Source organism: Argopecten irradians, chromosome 1 (assembly GCF_041381155.1).
Source record: "Argopecten irradians isolate NY chromosome 1, Ai_NY, whole genome shotgun sequence".
Lineage (NCBI taxonomy): Eukaryota > Metazoa > Mollusca > Bivalvia > Pectinida > Pectinidae > Argopecten > Argopecten irradians.
The window spans coordinates 53301946-53327549 of NC_091134.1; the positions used below are offsets into that span (position 1 = coordinate 53301946).

General features: G+C 38.1%; 1 protein-coding gene across 5 annotated transcripts in view; it reads left to right on the top strand.

Moving 5' to 3' along the window:
• The first annotated feature begins 127 nt into the window (after window positions 1–127).
• Window positions 128–25604, top strand: part of LOC138333056 (uncharacterized) — a 44401-nt gene continuing 18924 nt past the window's right edge. For 3 of the 5 annotated variants that reach the window (XR_011209940.1, XR_011209941.1, XM_069281179.1), the window contains exons 1-8: window positions 13020–13084; window positions 13236–13274; window positions 14361–15487; window positions 15737–15903; window positions 19704–19848; window positions 22495–22664; window positions 24709–24757; window positions 25156–25275. Coding sequence is in view for 3 of the 5 variants with exons in the window: in XM_069281179.1 (XP_069137280.1) it covers window positions 13273–13274; window positions 14361–15487; window positions 15737–15903; window positions 19704–19848; window positions 22495–22664; window positions 24709–24757; window positions 25156–25275 (1780 nt within the window). In the remaining 2 variants the exon portion in view is untranslated. Of the gene's footprint in view, window positions 349–7873; window positions 7899–13019; window positions 13085–13235; window positions 13275–14360; window positions 15488–15736; window positions 15904–19703; window positions 19849–22494; window positions 22665–24708; window positions 24758–25155; window positions 25276–25604 lie in introns of those variants that run through there. The other 2 variants (XM_069281198.1, XM_069281188.1) reach the window with 2 other exon arrangements.

Consider the following 25604-nt stretch of genomic DNA (forward strand, 5'->3'; position numbering starts at 1 on the left):
CGTAGTTTGCAGTTGTATTGACGCCACCAAGTTCAATAAATTAATTGGTCGATTCATATAGTTTCCTACTATTGTGCCTAAAACAAAATTTGTATGCCGATTGATTAATTAGATAACTTGAAAACGATGAGAATTGAAACGATGATAGCATTTTAAAAATAAAACAGAAGTAAAGTTTTACATATGGAAGCTGTATGCCAGGATTCCAATATATAATCTGGTTAAAGGGAAACAACTCTTAATAAACTTCACTTCAACTTTCGTTTGTAAAACCACGTGATCAACAATGTTGGATTCTGAGGACAGGCGATCGACTAGGTGACGGAGCCGGAGGTGACCGTACGACAGGTTAGTGACATCATGGACATATACATTAGAGCTAGCAGGAATCAAAAACATGGAACCATGCATAATAGAGATATTCATCATCAAAATCCCCGGTAATATGCACGCACGCTGGTTTAGGCGGGAACTCATGGTCCATTAAGCCTATAATTTTGGCGGGAACAATATTCAAAAAAAGAGTTTTTTATTATCGCCGAATCTTTCAACACAGATTGCATGATGTAGGCATATACATGTATATAGTATTTCTGAATCAGTGTAGTACTAGCCTAGAGGCTATGTACTTGATTGACTGGTTTTACTTTCCGTCACTGGATATATATTGTAAGTAATAGTAGGCCTATATGGATTTATACATGTAAGTGTAAGTCCTTGGATAGGCCTATCTAAGCATATATGAAATTTAAGGACCTTATGATTCAGTTCATGTGGCATTATTCTAGTTCTGGTATACAGGGATCTGAGTTGCAGTTAATATATAAACTGTAACTAATATTCTCAGATCCCCGTTGTTTAGAACTGACTCCTGGGTTTGATGTACAGGGATCGGAGAATTCCTAGTTAGTTTATTTAAGCATTGCACGTCTTTCAGTTGGCATTCATAATCAAAATGAATGCCAACTGGACAGAGGCAAATTCCATAAAACGCGCTAGTGCCTCATGTTGCACAGGGACCTGGCACGAAAATTTTAACCAATAGTATACATATATATATATTATAGTATCAAGGGTATGAACTCGGCGGTCGAGAAAAACGGACCTATTTTTTTATAACCGTGATTATTTTAAAAAATGGGTCCTATACGACATTGACGGATATCTTACCTTAAAGAGAAATAATTTATCTTTCCATTGAGTGCTTGAGGAACAAAATTGGCCAAGTATTGACGAAGTTATGGCTTGATGAATCGGGAAATTTACGAAAAATATGCTAGGTAGACATTTCCCTGTCCGGTCGAAATGTCGTCTCGGCTCTAATGGGTACCTCAAAAACCAAAACAAAATTACAAAATCTACGCTTGTGGTGGTAAACAGTACCCATAACTGTGTTCATCCACAATCTCCTTTGGAGGTGTCATGACCCGTACTTTGTAGAAACTCCATTTAAACATCGTGTAGCTCACTTACTTTAACCGTCACCGCCATGTTCATTTTTCTCTCGGAACGCTTCTCGACTTTACATATCGTGACTACATTATGCAAATTATGTTATGTTGTGCTTATGTGTAAACTCGAAAAGCGTTCCGAAGAACAAATGAACATGGCGGTGACGGTTAAAGTAAGTGAGCTACACGATGTTTAAATGGAGTTTCTACAAAGTACGGGTTATGACATCTCCAACGGAGATTGTAGATGAACACAATTATGGGTACTGTTTACCACCACAAGCGTAGATTTTGTGATTTTGGCTTGGTTTTTGAGGTACCCATTAGAGCCGAGACGACATTTCGACCGGACAGGGAAATGTCTACCTAGCATATTTTTCTTAAATTTCCCAATTCATCAAGTCATAACTTCGTCAATACTTGGCCAATTTTGTTCATCAAGCACTCAATGGAAAGATAAATTATTTCTCTTTAAGGTAATATATCCGTCAATATTGTATAGAACCCATTTTTTAAAATAATCACGGTTTTAAAAAAATAGGTCCGTTTTTCTCGATCGCCGAGTTCATACCCTTGATACTATAATATATATATATATGTATACTGTTAGTTTAAAAAAATCGTGCCAGGTCCCTGTGTCATGTTGTATTTGCCTCTGTCCATTTGGCATTCATTTTGGCTATGAATACCAACTGAAAGACATAAAAAAATATTTTTTAATTTCATCGGGGTATTAAAGAAATTTTGTTTGCAAACTGTGTGAATCCGCAAGCGGATTCTCACAAAAGTTTGCAAACAAAATTTAGCGGATTCACACAGTTTGCAAACAAAATTTCTTTCATAACCCGATGAAATTAAAAAATAGTGACTTCAATGCTTATAATTAATTTTTCAGGCTACTTTATAAATTGAAATACGTTAACACGTACGATTCCATTGATTTTTTCCAAGGGATTATTTTTTTCCAAATCGATACGCAACGTCAATGTTTCTATTGTGACGTCACGATAACAGCGAGTTTCCGCGCCATTCTCGAATTTTTTTTTCATCATGGAATGAAAAAAATGAATAGGCCAATCAAAAAGCCCGAAACAAAGAGAAAATTAATTATTTACATTTGGTTAAAATTTTATGTTGAAATACCAAGGGATTTTGCATCTATTTAAAGGATTGGATTGCATTTATTGGAGATAAAAATGCAATCTGGGTGGCAGATTAATAGAATAGCGCCTGTAAGGTCGTATGAATATTTATCTGCCACCCAGATTGCATTTATATCTTTAATAAATGCAATCTAACAATCCTTTAATTGTTATATTTACATTTTACTTTCTAGTTCAAAGTAAAACATAATTTAAATGCAAGTGAACATTTGAATTTTCCGTTTCAGCCATTTAACCTCAGCAGCCAAGTTCAATGTGATAAAAATTAGTCCCTATAAAAAAATGATAAGGTAACAAAATTTCAATGTTTTCAATAGCTATTCAGTTTACTTTCAATTATCCAGACATTTTAAAGATTTTTTTATCAGTTTAATAACCGAACTGGTTCATTCATCTACAATGTAGATTTTCCTGCGCGGACTAACATGGTATCAGTAAACAAGACTCACATTCATTTATGGAGATATTACTACACTAAGTCTAGGCTGCATTTATTGACTTATAATGCAGATCATGATTATCATTAGAGTAATGGGAGTTGCAATGGCAAAATGTAAATATAATGAATTAATCATTTATTATCGTCAACGATGGAACAACCATTTGAACAGTCGTTATCCGTGATTGCTGGCACAACAATTGTGACGTCACAATGATAATGACATCATAAAAAGTGATTGAAGTTCATAGTCTATATGACTGCAAACACTGCGCTTGGTAAGGTTACATAGGGCTGCAGTGGAAATGTAAATATATCAATATGGACCCACCAGAGGGATGTCCATAGACCATTTTTTAACGTTTTAGGGGTATTGTCTAGAGATGCATTTTTTGAACCAATTGGTCAACAAGATGGTCAACAGTCAGCCATGCATATTATTGGATATTGATAGTTGAAGTTTGAAGAGCAGAGAAAAGATCCCTCTTTCCATTGTCAAACTTCGCTAGCCAAGCTAGGGTATAAAAATGATAATCTCCCTGAATTCCTTTGTGGATCTCGAGACAAAACTGAAGTTTCTGCTTTCAAATTCTGGTTTAATTCGTCGTCCAATGAAAACATGGTTTTTATGTGTCAACAAAACTATAACAGAAGTGATGGCATTGCACCATTGAGGCATGCCATGTCTGTCCAAGGGAATTCATATTTAGTTAATTATTAAATGTTTTAACCCAGCTAAATGAAACTTTGTTATGTTGATCTCCAAACAGATAGGAGAAATAAATATGGGTGTTGTTTCTGTGTCACAAAGTTAACGAAATTGGAAATTGAAGCATAATTCATGAAACAATCAAAATCTGGTGTCCGAACTAATAAACAAAAAATCATAACTCACATGTTAATCTTTGGTGTTTTTCAAGCTAAGGGTTTCAGGGAGGGCATCATACTGAATACCCATGGCTATAGTAGCAAAGTTGCCAATGGCAGACATAGATCATTCTTTTGTGGGCACTAAAATCCCTCTTGGATCTCTTGCTCTCTATGTCTGAAGAAAATCATCTACCGTATTTTTTGGACAATAAACCGCACCTGTGTATAAGCCGCAGAGGCCTTTTTTACGATTTTTTCAGGTTTTGTACATGTATAAGACGCACCGTTATATAAGCCGCACCCAAAAGTTAGGCCCATGCACCCACGTAACCATCTGTGTATACAATCGATCTCTATTGAAGTACGGTAATGCTCATTTAGAATCACGAAAACTGTCTGTAAACTTGTACTGTAAATATATAACAAATAAAACTCACTTTGATGTAAATATTGTAACAAATGTTCATTTGAGATCAGCTGACTGACGATCAGCTGTTGTGTGTTTATGTTACTGAACTGTACCCCTGGTGTGTTTACATGGAATAAATGTGTAATAACGGTTAAAGTGTAAATTATTAGCAGTACATGGCAAATGGCAATGTTTTTATCTAACTGACCATGCTATCAGATGGTAAATGTATGTGATATTAGATTGTATGTGATATAGTTTGTTGGCAAGTAGTGTGTCACTGGCTACGATAGACGCCATATTGGATCGTGACCAAGCAGGCGGTCAGAATTTGAATTAGCTATTTTGTCTATGTAAGCTTCATGATCAATCTTATGATTTAATTCAATGATCGTTAAGACAATAACAAAACTATTCATCAAAATGTATGTGTTTAATACGTACTTGTGGCGTACAACGGTCGATTTCAAAACATATTCGGTCCGAGCAGAACAACTGCTTTCACGGTAAAACTGTTGACGCTGAAGTTCCAGCTGGTTTTTGTGTACATTTTTAAAGACGGCTCGGAAACGGAATCAGAGATATGTAACTATATTTTGTGTATTTACAGAACATTTTTCAGTCGATAAACAGTTGTTTTATGTTATGTATAACCTTTGCTTTGTGCTTTCATTTTTGGCACTATATTGTGACGTCGGCAATGTACGACTGCTATTGTTGAAAATAGTCTGGAGGGCCTCCACTTTGCCTCCACATTGCCTCCACTTTTTCCATATAAGGAAATGTGGACGCCCGGAGGGTATAAAAGGCGGAGCGATTACTATGATTTTTAACGTCTCCTCCCGGCATCGTATATGTATTCTTGCGCCATTCTGGTTCTCATCATGACACATTAGTAGCTAGGCCTACAGGAGTTATCTCCCTTATATCGATTATAAGAAAGTTGGCATAACTTATAATACAAATCGTGTATTGTTCAATAGGGATTATTACAGGATATTTAGAGTTGAATCTTGTAATAGAAGTACAAGAGTACACTAGACTCTTGTATTATCCTAAGTACAAACTATTTATGGGAATTGATCAAGTCATCAATTCCCATAAATAGTTTGTACTTCGGATAATACAAGAGTCTAGTGTACTCTTGTACTTCTATTACAAGATATAGTTAATCTTGTAATAGTGAAATTGATCTCTTGATCAATTTCTATGATCATAATAAAATCTTGATCAATTTCTATAATTTATCATTTTAAATTCTATAATATTTGTATAGGATAATACACGAGTCTAGTGTACTCTTGTATTTCTATTGCAAGATATATATCTTGTAATAGTGAAATTGATTATTACTTGATCAATTTCTATAAATTATTCTTAAATTCTATTATGTTTGTTTAGGATAATACAAAAGTCTAGCATACTCTTGTATTTCTATTACAAGGTATAGTTAATCTTGTAAGAGTGAAATTGATTACTTGATCAATTTCTATAAATATTGTGTTTATTACAAACACAGTGGTTTAAAAGCATTGAGTATTTCTATTACAAGATATTTGGAATTTGTGAATCTTGTAATAGGGAAATTGATGCATTAATCAATTTCCATAAATAATTATAGAGAATTGTAGTTGTTAATACAAGAGACTAGGGTTCTCCTGTATATCTATTACAAGATATTTGGGTTTAAATCTTGTAATAGTGAAATTGGTGCATATTGATCAATTTCTATAAACTACTAACCGAATCTTCTGAGTTACTATTATATAATATCTTTATTCTGTTGTCGCGATTGTTGCTATTGCATCTTAGTTATCATTTAATTGTTTCTTTATAAAAAGACAAGTCATATATTATAAGAGGGAGTTTAACTATCAATTTATGATAAGTGTACATTTGTACTCGCTACCATTTATAACTTCTATATTCTGGCATAATCTCTAGTTGTACAGTAATTAGTGTGATAGAGAGTGTGATTACACATTGTGACTCTGTATCTGAAGAACCAGAATTATATATTAACACTTGCTAGGCTTGGTCACTATACGCTAATACTAGCCGATTTTGTTTACCATAACTGCATGGTAACATTGAACTTTGAACTTGCGTATGAAAATGTTCTGTGCAACGTAAAAGGACTACTTTTTTTTAAAGAAACACATGGCTTTGTTTACATTTTGACGCAACATTACGTATATATTGTTGTTTTTCATAGGATTTTGGAAAAATGTAAACAATATATACATGTACATGTTTTATATTTATATATGATTCAAACAATTTTTAAATTAACAATTGTATAAAGAAACAGAAAAATATTCCGACCGGGGCGACGTGCTTTCATTTTTGTTAAAAATGATGAGTGTCAAATGTAAACATTACCTCTGTGCCTATGTTCGTCCTACGATCGAGTCTTTGAGGTGGACGGGCGTGAGACCCTCTGATAGAGGTCAGTTATAAACATATCCTCTTGTCTTTGTTCTTTGAGAATTTAATCTTGTGTTTTATAAAACATGCACCGCTAATAATCCACGTGTTGACAGTTACGTGTCACCACAAATACATTGTATCCATCGAACACAAGTGAATTTGTTTCATCTATCGATGGCGATATGATCATGAGCGTAGATTATATAATCACATGACTCCCAAGGATGTAATATCGTCAAGTCAGACGACATCTAAAACACATTGAGCTACTTGAAAATCGGTGTTTTGACAACTTCGGCAAACTCCAGTGTGTAAGCGTGCGTCAGCTTCGCCTCGCTGCACTGTCACAATAACGGTCACCGAGTTCACACATGTGGCCGTGTACAAATTCTTTATGTTATTACGCTATATATTAACTTTTAGCAAAATTGAATATATATTTAAAGTTTTGATCTGATTAAATCAAATTATCTCTGAAATTGACTTTGTTTGTCATGTTTATTTTACAATAAAATATTGAACTTTTGTCGTCGCCGATGAATAATTCTACCTTATGTGAAGAGTCATATCATTCGCTGTTCAATTGAGTAAGCTCCTCCCACTTTTGACCGACTTTTATTGAATAATTACGTCACATTCAAATGACGATTTTATTGCATAAAATATAAATAAAAAAAGTCATGTGAGTGTAAATATAGGGATTGGATTTCGCTTTTATGTTAACCATGCTTGTATGGAGCAATTCCTCTAAGAATATATTCAATATGGGGCGCTAACCCATAGAATATATTCTTAGAGGAATTGCTCCATACAAGCATGGTTAACATAAAAGCGCAATCCAATCCCTATATGTATGAACTTGTATTGAGGCGTTGAGTTATTCTTTCAAATAATTGGCTAATCAGATAATCTGTGATCACAACCCAGTATTTTAGACTTGAGTGAGAAACCCTCAAGTAGAGACGAGGATGAAATTCGTTTCAATATCTTTAGCAAAATGGACTTGGTCATGTTTCTGTTCGTTGTTTATTCTGCCATTATGTAAGCCTACTTGTGTGTAAACAAACATGGCGGCCTTACGATTTCACGCTTACTCTCTCTCATATTTCAGCATGCCGGTTAAAATACCCTCTGCAGTATGTATATGATTTTATATTATCTCTATTTTGATATATTTTGCGTATTTAGTATATTAATGCATACAGGATTACTGTATTATCAAGGCTTGCATCATTAACCTATTTTCGGCCGATTTTCCGTGAATTAAACAATTTTACGATTGAACATGTATCTGGTACGTTATTATTTTTATCTTTATTATATTTTCATCACATATTACAATATATTGTTTAAACACTTTTACAGAGATTTTTTCGATGTATAACTTTACTAAACTGCCATTGTGTTGTGATTGTAAACACTTGAATTCAACAATTTTACGAATGAACATGCATCAGATACGTAATTATTTTCATCTTTAATATATTTTCATTGTAAATTTTATCTTTTGAACACTTTTACAGTGATTTGTTTGATGTATAACTTAACAAAAATGGCGAGTAAAACTTATGATTTTCACATGTGAATCATGACGTAATAATGCAAAAACATCGTCAGATTTTGGTTTTCATCCACGGATAAGTCGCACTGGTGTATAAGCCGCACTCCCGATTTTCAGGGAAAAAAGTTGCGGCTTATACTCCGGAAAATATGGTAAATTGCATTTAAAAATATGTGTTACAATGTATAGCCAATCCGATCTATAAGGGTATTGCCAATATTTACCACGTGATACGGCTGGGGAGGTTCCGATCTATATGGATATCGTCGATGTCGGTCACGTGATGCAACTCAGTTTTCCCATATTACCCGAAAGTTTGAAACATGGCGTTGACTGTGGTGGTTCTTTCAAAACATGTTATATTTCATGCGACATTTACCGCTATGTCAATAATATATTGGTGGTTTCATGGATCTGAACCATCATATGTTTTATGAGAGTTTGTGATGGTAAAAATTACAAGAAATACAACTTTAAAATAGAACTAATGATTAAAAATGATATATTACGTACCAGTATACAAAGAGGTAGTGTTGGGAATCGGTTTAAATTTCATGGTCGATCATCTTTTATTTTTTAAAACCAATTTAACCAATAAATGATCGATTAAAATGGATTATTTTTTTCCTTGATGCATAAGCGAGTCTCATATAAAAATTTCCTTCAAAGGCTTACAATCGCGAGGGCTCTCTGTGCTGCCATGTCTTCATGTTGTTTATATTCTTCACAAATCATGCTCATCTGAACGTTTACATTACTACGTAGTGCTTACGCGCTCTTTAATTCGTCTAGATGCTTAAAATTTGAAATGATATGATTTTAACAAGTTGGCTATGATTTTTAGCTCACCTGGCCCGAAGGGCCGGTGAGCTTATGTCATGGCGCGGCGTCCGTCGTCCGTCCGTCCGTCCGTCGTCCGTCCGTCCGTCCGTCCGTCAACATTTCCTTTAAATCGCTACTAGTCATAGAGTTCTGCATGGATTGTAACCAAATTTGGCCACAAACATCCTTGGGGGAGGGGGAACAGAACTTGTATAAATTTTGGCTCTGTCCCCCCCGGGGCAGGAGGGGCGGGGCCCAATAGGGGAAATAGAGGTAAATCCTATAAATCGCTACTTGTCCTAGAGTTCTGCATGGATTGTAACCAAATTTTACCACAAACATCCTTGGGGGAGGGGAAACAGAACTTGTATAAATTTTGGCTCTGGTCCCCCAGGGGCAGGAGGGGCGGGGCCCAATAGGGGTAATAGAGGTATATCCTTTAAATCGCTACTTGTCCTAGAGTTCTGCATGGATTGTAACCAAAATTAGCCACAAACATCCTTGGGGGAAGGGGAACAGAACTTGTATAAATTTTGGCTCTGGTCCCCCGGGGGCAGGAGGGGCGGGGCCCAATAGGGGTAATAGAGGTAAATCCTTTAAATCGCTACTAGTCATAGAGTTTTGAATGGAATGTAACCAAATTTGGCCACAAACATCCTTGGGGGAGGGGGAACAGAACTTATATAAATTTTGGCTCTGTCCCCCCCGGGGCAGGAGGGGCGGGGCCCAATAGGGGAAATAGAGGTAAATCCTATAAATCGCTACTTGTCCTAGAGTTCTGCATGGATTGTAACCAAATTTGACCACAAACATCCTTGGGGGAGGGGAAACAGAACTTGTATAAAAAATTTTGGCTGTGGTCCCCCAGGGGCAGGAGGGGCGGGGCCCAATAGGGGTAATAGAGGTATATCCTTTAAATCGCTACTAGTCATAGAGTATTGAATGGAATGTAACCAAATTTGGCCACAAACATCCTTGGGGGAGGGGGAACAGAACTTGTATAAATTTTGGCTCTGATCCCCCAGGGGCAGGAGGGGCGGGGCCCAATAGGGGAAATAGAGGTAAATCCTTTAAATCGCTACTAGTCATAGAGTTCTGAATGGAATGTAACCAAATTTGGCCACGAGCATCCTTTGGTGAAGGGGAACAGAACTTGTATAAATTTTGACTCTGGTCCCCCAGGGGCAGGAGGGGCGGGGCCCAATAGGGGAAATAGAGGTAAATCCTTTAAATCGCTACTAGTCATAGAGTTCTGAATGGAATGTAACCAAATTTGGCCACAAACATCCTTGGGGAAAGGGGAACAGAACTTGTATAAAATTTGGCTCTGGTTCCCCGGGGGCAGGAGGGGCGGGGCCCAATAGGGGTAATAGAGGTAAATCCTTTAAATCGCTACTTGTCCTAGAGTTCTGCATGGATTGTAACCAAAATTAGCCACAAACATCCTTGGGGGAAGGGGAACAGAACTTGTGTAAATTTTGACTCTGGTCCCCCGGGGGCAGGAGGGGCGGGGCCCAATAGGGGAAATAGAGGTAAATCCTTTAAATCGCTACTAGTCATAGAGTTCTGAATGGAATGTAACCAAATTTGGCCACAAACATCCTTGGGGGAAGGGGAACAGAACTTGTATAAATTTTGGCTCTGGTCCCCCGGGGGCAGGAGGGGCGGGGCCCAATAGGGGTAATAGAGGTAAATCCTTTAAATCGCTACTAGTCATAGAGTTTTGAATGGAATGTAACCAAATTTGGCCACAAACATCCTTGGGGGAGGGGGAACAGAACTTGTATAAATTTTGGCTCTGGTCCCCCAGGGGCAGGAGGGGCGGGGCCCAATAGGGGTAATAGAGGTAAATCCTTTAAATCGCTACTTATCCTAGAGTTCTGCATGGATTGTAACCAAAATTAGCCACAAACATCCTTGGGGGAAGGGGAACAGAACTTGTGTAAATTTTGACTCTGGTCCCCCGGGGGCAGGAGGGGCGGGGCCCAATATGGGAAATAGAGGTAAATCCTTTAAATCGCTACTAGTCATAGAGTTCTGAATGGAATGTAACCAAATTTGGCCACAAACATCCTTGGGGGAAGGGGAACAGAACTTGTATAAATTTTGGCTCTGGTCCCCCTGGGGGCAGGAGGGGCGGGGCCCAATAGGGGTAATAGAGGTAAATCCTTTAAATCGCTACTTGTCATAGAGTTTTGAATGGAATGTAATCAAATTTGGCCACAAACATCCTTGGGGGAGGGGGAACAGACCGTGTATAAATTTTGGCTCTGACCCCACCAGGGGCAGGAGGGGCGGGGCCAAATAGGGGAAATAGAGGTAAATCCTTTAAATCTCTACTTGTCCTAGAGCTCTACATGCATTGTAACCAAATTTGGCCACAAACATCCTTGGGGGAAGGGGAACAGAACTTGTATAAATTTTGGCTCTGATCCCCCAGGGGCAGGAGGGGCGGGGCCCAATAGGGGAAATAGAGGTAAATCCTTTAAATCGCTACTAGTCATAGAGTTCTGAATGGAATGTAACCAAATTTGGCCACGAGCATCCTTTGGTGAAGGGGAACAGAACTTGTATAAATTTTGACTCTGATCCCCCAGGGGCAGGAGGGGCGGGGCCCAATAGGGGTAATAGAGGTAAATCCTTTAAATCGCTACTAATCATAGAGTTCTACATGGATTGTAACCAAATTTGGCCACAAACATCGTTGGGGGAAGGGGAAGAGAACTTGTATAAATTTTGACTCTGGGCCCCCGAGGGCCAGGACGGGTGGGGCCCAATAGGGGAAATAGAGGTAAATCCTATAAATCACTTCTTGTCCTAGAGTTTTGCTTGGATTGTGACCAAATTTGGCCATAAACATCCTTTGGGGAAGGGGAACAGAACTTGTATAAATTTTGGCTCTGACCCCCTGGGGGCGGGAGGGGTGGGGCCCAATAGGAGATTTAGAGGTTAATATTAAGATTCCTTCAGAAAAGAAACAATGAACCTGTATTCAGAACATTACTTGGCATTACAAACCAGGTGAGCGATACAGGCCCTCTGGGCCTCTTGTTTTGCATGTTTTAGTGATCAGCTACTTTCGTTTATCATGGTGTCGGAAAATTCTGACAAACTCAATTGCAGATTTCTTACTCGATTAATTGATCAAACACCTCAAACCAACGATACTCGATGAACTCGATTAATTGGAACACCACTACAAAGAGGGTAAAAAATAACTTACTTTGCTGATTTCAAGTTATGTCTTCATATTAGAAATTGTCCCTGATGCAAGGGAGGTAATTCATAGCAGAAACTCTGAAGTGTTGATTTTAGTGTCGAGTGACATTTCACTGATAGATGTTAGTTGGCCAAGGTTGGAAGTCTAAGGACTTAAGTGGGCCATTCATTATAGGCTTCTGGCCATTTGTGCTCAACCAGTCGGAAGAAGTCAGTAATTATCCATAAAAGTTAAAAAATAATCAAAAAGTCCTATCCATGATGTAGCTCAACTTAAAGGCACTTGCTTTTAATCATACCTTATGCACATGAAAATGATACAAAGAGGTCCGCTTTCTATGTTAAGACATGCGTGTTTGGATTTGACACTAATCCCTTTCTTTACCTGTCATGCATGCACATACTACAATTCAGAATTACAGTTTTGCTTACTGTTTGAATCCCATTGGTGATTTTGCCTTATTTAATTCACTCATCAGTAAAGGAGATGTTTTGTGGATTTTTAACGACAATAAAAATTTGTGAAGTATAGATGAGTTAATTACAAAAGAGCAAAAAGACAACTTGTTCTTTATATTTACTTTCTAAATCCTCATGCACCGTCAAAAAAAATTACTCCCCAAAAGGAAATGACGCAGCGCTGTGACTTCCGTAGGGAGTACTCTTCCGTAGGCGTATCCACATGCTGTGACTTCTGTGCAGCCGCCATTTTACATATATGTATGCATTTGATTTTTAGACTGCATTTATTTTCATGTGTGCACAATGACAGATACTTACACAATGATGAATCTGATCATGAAAATGCCTTATTTTTATCTAAATGTACTGGTGAAATAACCTCTGATTATTTTATGGTTTTCTATTGCAGTAACAAGGGCTGGTTGTCACAAGATCTTTTGACGGACATGTAAGTTTACATACTAATTAAGTATGTAGTCATGTTGTAGTTTAGATTGACATGTATAGAAGTGTTGATTAACAAGTACTACATTCATCAATAATCTTCATCAATTTGTGACCGTTTAAGGGCCCAAATATTTAATTTTTAATCATGACATAAGAGGTGATCACATGTAGCAGGTTAAAGAAGTCTACTTGGTCACTAAAGCTACATGTTAGACTGCAAAGTCAATAATGTCTATAAAGTGGTGTAAACAAGAATCTGAGAGTAACAAATTTGAGGAAGAATTTAAGTGAAGTTCATCAGTAACATCCTTTTGTCAATGATGTTGGTGGAGCGAAGGAAAGCCATCACAGTATAGGTCTTTTGTGACGTATGTACATACGTACTTCAGTTATTTGTTGTACAACTTATATGAAGAAGACAAGAAATACCAAAGTGAACCTGGTGTTGACCCTTTTTAATTTTTGAATGTTTTGTGGTTTGACATGTTCAAAATATCTACATTTACTGAGGTCATATACTTCATCTTGTCATTTTTGCAATACTATTACATACATGTATTATAAAGTGTCCTCTGAATGTACACATTTTTTGATACCCTTGTAATTATATTTCATAATATATTGTTAAACAACTTATTTTCATGGTGACGTGATTAAGAGTTTTCATGCCCAAGGACTATTTCATGGCAATTTTTTTTTTGCAATATTGACCTCTTGATTTTCACTGCTTTTTATTTACAAATACACCAAATACAATGTGTTGTGACAAAGGGTAGAACCTAAATAAGAAGCTGTATGTATCTGAAAGAAGTTTAAGGCTAAAACACTTAAGTATGTTGACATGAAGGTCTCTTCTTTTAATACTTATTGTTTTGGTTGATGACATGTTGTAATTGAGCATTAGGCTCTAAATAAGAAGCTGTATTTATCAATAAAACATTAGTACTGTACCAATATAATTCAAAGTAAGAATTATGAAGTATAAATTGTGGCACTTCATAAATTTTCCCTTTCATTCTTTTCCGATAAAGTAAACACTTAAGGGGTTTATAATACCTCAGTTTGATTTATTTGACATTTTTTGTAGGGTATATTTTTGCCTGGCAGAATTAAAGACTGAAGGGGATAATGAGGAGAGAGGCTGTGATCAGGGTAAGGAGAGGGACAAGGAGGGAGATAGAGATGGGGACGAGGAGAGGGGAGCCTGTGGAGGTCTAGGTCCTGAAAGTCGCAAGGATACTACTGTTGATATGATAATCGAGGACACTGCTCCAAACACAACAGATCTTCCTGCTTCTCTAGAACTACGGATCACAATGGCAACATCAATGGACAATAACAATTCAGTCAGGTTTGAGTTTGAAATTACAAATAAGTCCAAAAACACTGAGTCGTATCTTTCAAATTTTCAACTGTTTTCCATGGGGCTTGTCATTTACAATTGCAAGATTGTAATAATAAATGGCACGGTCAAACAATGGTATTCAGGATATGTGGCTGTATTGAAGATGCAAAAATTACAAGCGTTGTGGTGTCATTTAAAAACAAAAGAAAAGAATGGTACTGAGCTGGAGATGAAAGAGAAAACATTTATGGAAATGATTAAGAAAACTCTGTTTTTGGACTTTATTGAATACAGTAATGGAGAACCTATTCAGCCTCAAGCACAACCAAATACAGACAGCCATTTCATAAATATTGGTGCTCTCTCTTGTGTCTTCAAACTTGCTGTTGGTGCTATCGTGGCAAGGTTGGGCATCAACTACACTCGGCTCTCGTTTGTGCCTGGTGAATTTACCAGCTTAAGGCCAGTCCTGATAGGGATTGTTCCAAGCATGGATCTATCGGCCATCTTTAGTTTCTTGCACTGGCCTGATAGTGCCCTGAAAACTGCCCAACACCTATATAACAATGGATATTATTGCACTGATTTTACACGGGGTATCGTCATGTGCCTTACCTGTGGAAAGAGCCTTACAGTTAGATATGATGGTGAGCAAAATATCGCTGTGTGCTGTTCCCCGACACGTGTGCTGAGCTTTGAGGGACCAATTTCTGTAGCAGAGATGAGCAAACTGCTGTCTTTGATGATGATGAGTTTAGAATCATTAGGACCAAGTAATGCAGTACCTTTGAGAGACAATTACCTGTCTTCTTATTCCTCAGTAGATATCGATCATGAAAGATTCATCGACTCTGGATTACATCCTACAGGTAAACAAATACATATTTCCTTTACTAAAAACGAATAATATTAAATGCAAAATATGCTATCCTGATCGCTTGATTTTATTGATCATGAAGTTATCATAATGTGATAGTGCCATACACATCTCTTACATGTTCAGTTTTGGGACTAACCGACTGTAATGCTAATAGCCATGACTATGTCGTCACATTCAATGCTCTGTGACAGAAAACAACTGAAGTCACATATTCATGTGTCTGCTGTATTCATTGTAGAAGATGCTGGGACTTTTGTCTGCTCTTCCTGCAGAGTTAGGCTGGGAAACTGGCAGGAGTCACATGACCCAGTTCTCCGACATGCTGCGGTCAGTTTGTACTGCAGTCATATATTAAGACGATATGGTCCAGCCTTCATCTACTTTGTGCGAGAAAACCTCCTTCAGGTAACTTACTTTAAAACTCTTTTTCAAATGCTTGATAATTGGATGTTTTTAAGTCATTTAGAGTGAACCCATCCTTGAATTAATAAGAAAAAACTGCAGAAATCTTCCATGGACGAAGATGATTTTGTGAATTTTCTGCCCTCCATTATTTTATCACCAATGGTTCAAAGAGATGTGTGTGGGCCGGGCTGCAGTGGCTAAGTGGTGAAGATGTCCCGACACATTACCAAAATCCCTCCATTGCTGTGTTTTATCATTAGTAACCAGGTCACTATATTCACAAGATTTGTAAAGTGGTCTATTACAAATTAGTCTTTAGATTGATTTTGTTTAAAATTGTGGGTAAGTGATGTATCTTACTATGTAACATAATTCAGGATGCCTATTTTTAGCGCACCATCATCAGATGATGGGCTATTCAAATTCTTGGATTTTGATAGTTAAAGCTTGTTATCACCAGATGTAGCCGCCATTCGAATCGCTTTTTTTTCGACCGTTGGTCAGTATTCCAAGCCATCAGTTAGCAATACTTTAGTTATCGGCTTATTTCTCAGAAAGTTACTAAAATGATCATTCTCAAGTTTCCATATGTAGGTGTCCCCTAGGTGCCAGCTTGTATGTGAGCATTATGTGTGGCGGTTTGGGAGCTGTCCACCCTCAATAAAGATTGGCCCCAGACAGCTAACTTCATGGGATTTTGATAGTTCATAAGTTGTTATAGCCTATTTTTCATAAAGTACTGAAGCGGGGATCAATCTCAATTTTCATATATAAGGTTGACCAATCGGTCAACAAGATCTGCGGCCATGGCATGCATCCATTGGATTTTGTATTTGTTGTTAAATTTTGTTATCGCTATTTCTCAGAAAGTTTACTAAAGGCAATCGATTCTCAAGATTTCATGTGTAATGTTTCCCGCTAGGGCGCCTAGTGGGATCATTCTCAAGGCCCTATTTCTATATTTTATGAGGTTCTTCATATGGAAAAGGATCAATTCTCAATTTTCCTAGGGTTGCATTTGGGGACCAACCAGTCAACAAGATGGCCGCCATCTTGGTTTTTAGCCCACCATCATCAGATGGTGGGCTATTCAAATCACTTTTCGTCCGTGGTCCGTCATCCATCCGTTAGCAATTCTTTTTATCGCTATTTCTCAGAAAGTACTAAATGGATCATTCTCAAATTTCATAAGTAGGTTTTCCTAGGGCCCTTGTTGTGCATATTGCGTTTTGGGAGCGGTTGCTCAACAAGATGGCCGCCAGGCAGCTATCTTGGATTTGATAGTTAAAGTTTGTTATCTCTATTTTTCGTAAAGTACTGAAGGGATCATTCTCAAATTTCATATATAGGTTGACCGATCGGTCAACAAGAGTGTCGCCATGCAGCCATCTTGGATTTTGATCGTTAAAGTTTGTTATCGCTATTTCTCAGAAAGTACTAAAGGGATCATTCTCAAATTTCATGTGTAGGTTCCCCTAGGGCCCTAGTTGTACATATTGCATTTTGTAACTGATCGATCAATACGTTAGCCGACTGGTCGCCATCTTGGATTTTGATAGTTACCGCTATTTCTCAGATCTCTTGTTTATTTTGTATCGATATATCGTAACGCGAGGCAAAACATCACAATATATTTTTGTGTCAATATTTGTTACACCACTAGAGTACACAGCAGGTTTGAGCAGTTCGGGCCCAGAGATTCTGTCTATTGGTTCTGTTATAAAAACCATCCAATATAGCATCATTTGACAGCTTTTTTAACCCACCATTATCAAATGGTGGGCTATTCAAATTGCTCTTTGTCCGTGGTCCGTCCTTCTGTCCTTCCGTCCATTAGCAATTTTTGTTATCGCTATTTCTCCGGAAGTGCTGAAGGGATCTTTCTCAAATTAAATAAATATGTTCCCTTAGGGCCCTAGTTGCGCATATTGCATTTTGGGACTTATCGGTCAACAAGATGGCCGCCAGGCAGCTATCTTTGATCAAGTTTGTTATCCCTATTTTTTCAGAAAGTACTGAAAAGATCATTCTCAAATTTCATATGTAGGTTCCCCTAGGGCCCTAGTTGTGCATAATGCATTTGTGGACCGATCGGTCGACAAGATGGCTGCCAGGCAGCCATCTTGGATTTTGATAGTTAAAGTTTATTATCGCTATTTCTCAGAAATTACTGTAGGCATCATTCTCAAATTTCATGTGTAGGTTCCCCTAGGGCCCTAGTTGTACATATTGCATTTTGGGACAGATCGTTAACAAGATAGCCGCCAGGTAGCCATCTTGGATTTCGATATTAAAAAATTGTTACCACTATTATTTCTCAGAAAGTACTGAATGATCGTTTTCAAATTGCATATGTATGTGCCCCTTGGGCCCTAGTTGTTGGGACTGATAAGTTAAAAAGATAGCCACCAGGCTGCCATCTTGGAGTTTGATAGTAAAACATTGTTACTGCTCTTTCTCAGAATCTGGGATCTCTTGTTGCACATGAAAATTTATGAAAACTAACATGTCTGACTTTTGATTGTTACAGGCTAGGATAACATTAACAGGATATTTAGGACATTATGTCACTGATTGTTACAGGCTAGGATAACATTAACAGGATATTTAGGACATTATGTCACTGATTGTTACAGGCTAGGATAACATTAACAGGATATTTAGGACATTATGTCACTGATTGTTAGCTAGGATAACATTAACCGGATATTTAGGACATTATGTCACTGATTGTTGCAGGCTAGGATAACATTAACAGGATATTTAGGACATTATGTCACTGATTGTTGCAGGCTAGGATAACATTAACAGGATATTTAGGACATTATGTCACTGATTGTTACAGGCTAGGATAACATTAACAGGATATTTAGGACATTATGTCACTGATTGTTACAGGCTAGGATAACATTAACCGGATATTTAGGACATTATGTCGCTGATTGTTACAGGCTAGGATAACATTAACAGGATATTTAGGACATGATGTCACTGATTGTTACAGGCTAGGATAACATTAACAGGATATTTAAGACATTATATCACTGATTGTTACAGGCTAGGATAACATTAACCGGATATTTAAGACATTATGTCACTGATTGTTACAGGCTAGGATAACATTAACAGGATATTTAGGACATTATGTCACTGATTGTTACAGGCTAGGATAACATTAACAGGATATTTTAGGACATTATGTCACTGATTGTTACAGACTAGGATAACATTAAAAGGATATTTAGGACATGGTGTCACTGATTGTTACAGGCTAGGATAACATTAACAGGATATTTAGGACATTATGTCACTGATTGTTACAGGCTTGGATAACATTAACAGGATATTTAGGACATTATGTCACTGATTGTTACAGGCTAGGATAACATTAACCGGATATTTAGGACATTATGTCACTGATTGTTACAGGCTAGGATAACATTAACCGGATATTTAGGACATTATGTCACTGATTGTTACAGGCTAGGATAACATTAACAGGATATTTAGGACATTATGTCACTGATTGTTACAGGCTAGGATAACATTAACCGGATATTTAGGATATTATGTCACTGATTGTTACAGGCTAGGATAACATTAACAGGATATTTAGGACATTATGTCATTGATTGTTACAGGCTAGGATAACATTAACCGGATATTTAGGACATTATGTCACTGATTGTTACAGGCTAGGATAACATTAACCGGATATTTAGGATATTATGTCACTGATTGTTACAGGCTAGGATAACATTAACAGGATATTTAGGACATTATGTCATTGATTGTTACAGGCTAGGATAACATTAACAGGATATTTAGGACATGATGTCATTAAATATCCAGAGTATCGCCTTAGAAGTGCCAGGGAGTCAACATGGGCCAACAACTCATTGAACACAGATGGAAGGATGTCTGAGGCAGGATATTTTCTTGAGGGTAAACCATATTATCTGGTTTAAGAAATTGTCGCTTTTCCTGTCCAAGAACTTTCCTTTGATATTTACTTATTTTACCATCAATTTATTGAGCTAAAACATCATTAAGGAAGAAAATATAGTGTATAAACGGGAGCAATATTAAATGTGAATCTAATGTGATGTCAGTTACATGACATCATTATAACGTTGCACTTCAACCAAGACGTTAAGATGACGGTGGTGTATGTGAAAGGGAACAAATGTTGTTTTTCTACAGAAGACAGTTTTATATTGATCTACTTTCAGTCGTCATGAAACTAAATCTTGTTTTAAAAAACACAAATTTTATATATTTATACAAATTAATACAATGCAACAACATGGTGTGGAAATGAAGATACGGTAGTGTTGCGAGGCGTCCCTTAATGTGTTCAAAAGGGGTCTTACACATGTGATGTACTAAACCCATAAAGGTCTGCATACAATTTAGGGCTGCAGCGGTGATCCAGTTTATTGTTGTATTGCAATGCACCATAAACAAATATTGTACCATGATACAGTTCACCTGTACTGGTTTTTTACAATATTTTTTCCAATTATCATAATTTCATTGATTTGATGTAATTAAAATGTCTTGTCATAAAAACAACAAACCAGCAAGCTTTCCTATAATATGAAGCCATGTATCGCTTTCAGCGATTCCGATGTCGATCAAATGATTTTATCTAACATCTTTAATGTTCAAGTGATTCAAACATTTGCATGACATTGAATGGCATTAGGCTAGTTTCTGTAATATTATCAAGCTGATTTGCTGCATCGATCAACAATACCGAAGAATTCTCGAAACATATTTAAGACCTGGTGAACGCATGGCTTCATCACCCGCGGCCATTTTCGAATTCCTACACATTTGTCAAAACAACAAAGTTGGTAGGTCCTTTCAAGTTTAATCACGATCGTAAGTTTATTTTGCAAATTTGTTCGTTATTTAGGTTCAAAATTGATTTGCAGACACAATCATGTTGAGTTATTGCGTTAGGCAGCGATTGTCTGTAGACTATATACAAATGTAAAGCTAGCTTTAAATTCAGGTGTTGGTTAACGTAAACAAAACCTCACATTGGAGCATTTTTTAGGTCATCTGACCCGAAGGATCAGGATGACCTATAGCCATCATGCTTCGTCCGTCGTCGTGCGCCGTCCGCTGTCAGCCGTCCGCCGTGCGCCGTGCGCCGTCCGCCGTCCGCAAACTTTTCACATTTCAATCTTCTTCTCAAGTTTGACCACTGGGATTGAGCTGAAACTTACCTTAAATGATCCTGAGATGGTCCTGACCAAGTGTTGTTTTTTTTCGGGTCGATCCGAAATCCAAGATGGCCGCCACAGCCACCATCTTGATAAAACACATTTTGAACTTCTTTTCAAGTTCTACCGGTGCGATTTGGCTGAAACTTGCATGAAATGATCCTAACGTGGTCCCGACAAAGTGTTGTTATTTTTCGGGTCGATCCGAAATCCAAGATGGCCGCCACACAACCGCCATCTTGAAAACACATTTCGAACTTCCTCTCAAGTTCTACAGGTGCGATTAGGCTGAAACTTGCATAAAATGATCCTGACATGGTCCCGACAAAGTGTTGTTATTTTTCGGGTCGATCAAAAATCCAAGATGGCCGCCACAGCCGCCATCTTAAAAACACATTTTGAACTTCTTCTCAAGTTCTACCGGTGCGATTTGGCTGAAACTTGCATGAAATGATCCTAACATGGTCCCGACAAAGTGTTGTTATTTTTCGGGTCGATCCGAAATCCAAGATGGCCACCACAGCCGCCACCTTGAAAATACATTTTGAACTTCTTCTCAAGTTCTACCGGTGCGATTTGGCTGAAACTTGCATGAAATGATCCTAACATGGTCCCGACAAAGTGTTGTTATTTTTCGGGTCGATCCGAAATCCAAGATGGCCACCACAGCCGCCATCTTGAAAATACATTTTGAACTTCTTCTCAAGTTCTACCAGTGCGATTTAGCTGAAACTTACATGAAATGATCCTGACATGGTCCCGACAAAGTGTTGTTATTTTTCGGGTCAATCCGAAATCCAAGATGGCCACCACAGCCGCCATCTTGAACTTCTTCTCAAGTTCTACTGGTGCGATTTAGCTGAAACTTGCATGAAATGATTCTGACATGGTCCCGACAAAGTGTTGTTATTTTTCGGGTCAATCTGAAATCCAAGATGGCTGCCACAGCCGCCATCTTGTTCCTCCCTCTTGTTACAATTTGTTGAGATGATCTTCAGATGACCGTTAAGGCCCATGGGCCTCTTGTTGTTGCTCAACAACACGATTAAAAATGATGTAAAACTACATTACATAGCATTTTATGTTTGTATCATTGTGTACAAAATAAAAACCAATTATGTAAAGGTCAAAATAATGCAATATATATATCACAATACAGCTGTTGTGTATCAAAATATATCGTGGTACACTTCTGCCGTATTGTGGCTGCCCATGGTTGTTGGGATAGTGCCCTAGCCGGAGGCAATAGTGTCTTCTCAACCAGGCCAAAAGAGATAATTATATGTCTATTTCAATACTTAATATGTGAATGTTCATTGACTCCCTAATATTTTCAAGTTAAATTACTAATTTTCAGGCAGTTTCTGTGTAACCTTCTGCTGTGGAATTCGATTGGCCGACATCAGAGAAAGTGATGACCCCTGGACAGTACACTTTGATAAACAGCCAAATTGTCCCTTCATTCTGGAAAGTAGACCAGAGTTCTTTGCTATAAGAGCTGGAAGTTGTGGGTTGACAGAAGACCAGGTGAAGCTTTTACCCCATTATTAGCCCACCATCCACAGATGAGCTTTTAATATTTGTCAAACTTGATTAGAATTGTTAGCCTTAGCATTTTAATATAATATCCAAATAATGGTCGTAGCTGACCCAAAGGGGTCAGAAGGATGGGGCCAGAAAGGCGAGGCCAAAAGGGGTCAAAATGACTAAAATTTCAAATCTTCTGAATTTACAATTGTAATGCAATCAAACACTCTTGATAAGTCAAATTGATAGAATCACTTCCTTAACATTATATATATATATATTTTGTCTACACGGTTTGGATTTTTCCCATACTCCATATTTACTATTTAAAGTAATTTGTATCTTACAGACATATGTTATAAGGAATCTGTATTACCCGAGAGTATACCGTCAGTATTACTTCTTTGACCCACATTCTTATTAGCTCACCTGGCCCGAAGGGCCGGTGAGCTTATGTCATGGCGCGGCGTCCGTCGTCCGTCGTCCGTCGTCCGTCGTCCGTCCGTCCGTCCGTCCGTCCGTCAACATTTCCTATAAATCGCTACTTGTCCTAGAGTTCTGCATGGATTGTAACCAAATTTGGCCACAAACATCCTTGGGGGAGGGGGAACAGAACTTGTATAAATTTTGGCTCTGACCCCCCAGGGGCAGGAGGGGCGGGGCCCAATAGGGGAAATAGAGGTAAATCCTTTAAATCGCTACTTGTCCTAGAGTTTGGCTTGGATTGTAACCAAAATCAGCCACAAACATCCTTGGGGGAAGGGGAACAGAACTTGTATAAATTTTGGCTCTGATCCCCCAGGGGCAGGAGGGGCGGGGCCCAATAGGGGAAATAGAGGTAAATCCTTTAAATCGCTACTAGTCATAGAGTTCTGCATGGATTGGAACCAAATTTGGCCACAAACATCCTTGGGGGAGGGGGAACAGAACTTGTATAAATTTTGGCTCTGACCCCCCAGGGGCAGGAGGGGCGGGGCCCAATAGGGGAAATAGAGGTAAATCCTTTAAATTGCTACTAGTCCTAGAGTTTGGCATGGATTGTAACCAAAATCAGCCACAAACATCCTTGGGGGAAGGGGAACAGAACTTGTATAAATTTTGGCTCTGATCCCCCAGGGGCAGGAGGGGCGGGGCCCAATAGGGGAAATAGAGGTAAATCCTTTAAATCGCTACTAGTCATAGAGTTCTGCATGGATTGGAACCAAATTTGGCCACAAACATCCTTGGGGGAGGGGGAACAGAACTTGTATAAATTTTGGCTCTGGCCCCCCCGGGGGCTGGAGGGGCGGAGCCTAATAGGGGAAATAGAGGTAAATCCTTTAAATCGCTACTAGTCACAGAGTTCCGCATGGAATGTAACCAAATTTGGCCAGAGATATCCTTGGGAGAATAAGAATTGAGTATGTATAAATTTTGGCTCTGGTCCCGGGGGGCAGGAGGGGCGGGGCCCAATAGGGGAAATAGAGGTAAATTCTTTTAATCGCCACTTGTCATAGAGTTCTGTATGGATTGTAACCAAATTTGGCCACAAACATCCTTGGGAGAAGGGGAACAGAACTTGTATAAGTTTTGGCTCTGGCCCCCCCGGGGCAGGACGGGTGGGGCCCAATAGGGGAAATAGAGGTAAATCCTATAAATTGCTACTTGTCCTAGAGTTTTGCTTGGATTGTGACCAAATTTGGCCACAAACATCCTTGGAGGAAGGGGAACAGAACTTGTATAAATTTTGGCTCTGAACCCCTGGGGGCAGGAGGGGTGGGGCCTAATAGGGGATTAAGAGGTTAATATTAAAATTCCTTAAGAAAAGAAACAATGAACCTGTATTCAGAACATTACTTGGCATTACAAACCAGGTGAGCGATACAGGCCCTCTGGGCCTCTTGTTTTATTATTAAGTAACTTTTAAATGTTGTTTCAGAACATAGTGAACCATTATTAGTTAAGGACTAACTGAAAGGTTTTTTCGAATAAAAAACCTTACACTATGTCAAAAGTAAGTTGGGGTCAGAGTTTAACTGTATATTATGTATTTACTTTGTTTTAGATGCGCCAGTTTGCACTGCCAACAGAACAGGATATTGGTACTACAAATGGTAAGGTCTATATCCAACCTGACATGTTTTTCCGTGGTTTTGTTTTAGGTCACCTGAGACGAAGTTTCATGATGACCTATTCTAATCGCCTTTTGTCTGTCGTCAACTGTTGTGCGACGATGAACAATTTACATTTTCGACTTCTTCTCCAAAACCGCTAAGGCATTTTCAATGAAATTTTGCACAAACCTTCTAAGGCATAAGCCCAATCAAAATTGTGAATTATATGACCGGCCTACTCCTAGGGGGCTATGGGAGGGTCAAAAGGGGTAAAATTGACAAAAAAAACAAAAAATCTTCCTCTCCACTCACAGATCTGGTAGAATCAAATACTCTTCATGAATGGAAAGGACTCGAGGCTCCCTACAAAAAATGTATTTTGTAATTTCTTTTTCTAGATGTACCTCAGCTCAGAATTGAAGGAGTTCTGGATGGAATTGACAGCTCCTCCTTCACAGAAGGAGAAACTGTTGACATATTTCAGGACCCCCCTCAGGAACAAGATCAGTCTGATGAAGGTACATGTACTTAAAATGTTTACATTCATTAAAATAAGGAATTAGGTACACACAGGTAATCAGAGGGTAATGTTAATAAATATACCAACAAGGAATTGACGATAATTTCACTCCTGAAGATGATTCTTGTATTCTGGGTGATAGGTGATATAATTCAATTTTGAATACTGTAGTAAATAAATGTTAACCTCGACTTGTTATTAATTTTGCCTACCATCATCAGACATTTGGACTTTGTTTCTACTTTTTCTTGGAGTAATCTGAAATGATTTTTATCTCCAATTTCATATGATGGTTTCTCTAATACTTATATCACTACATATTTGTTT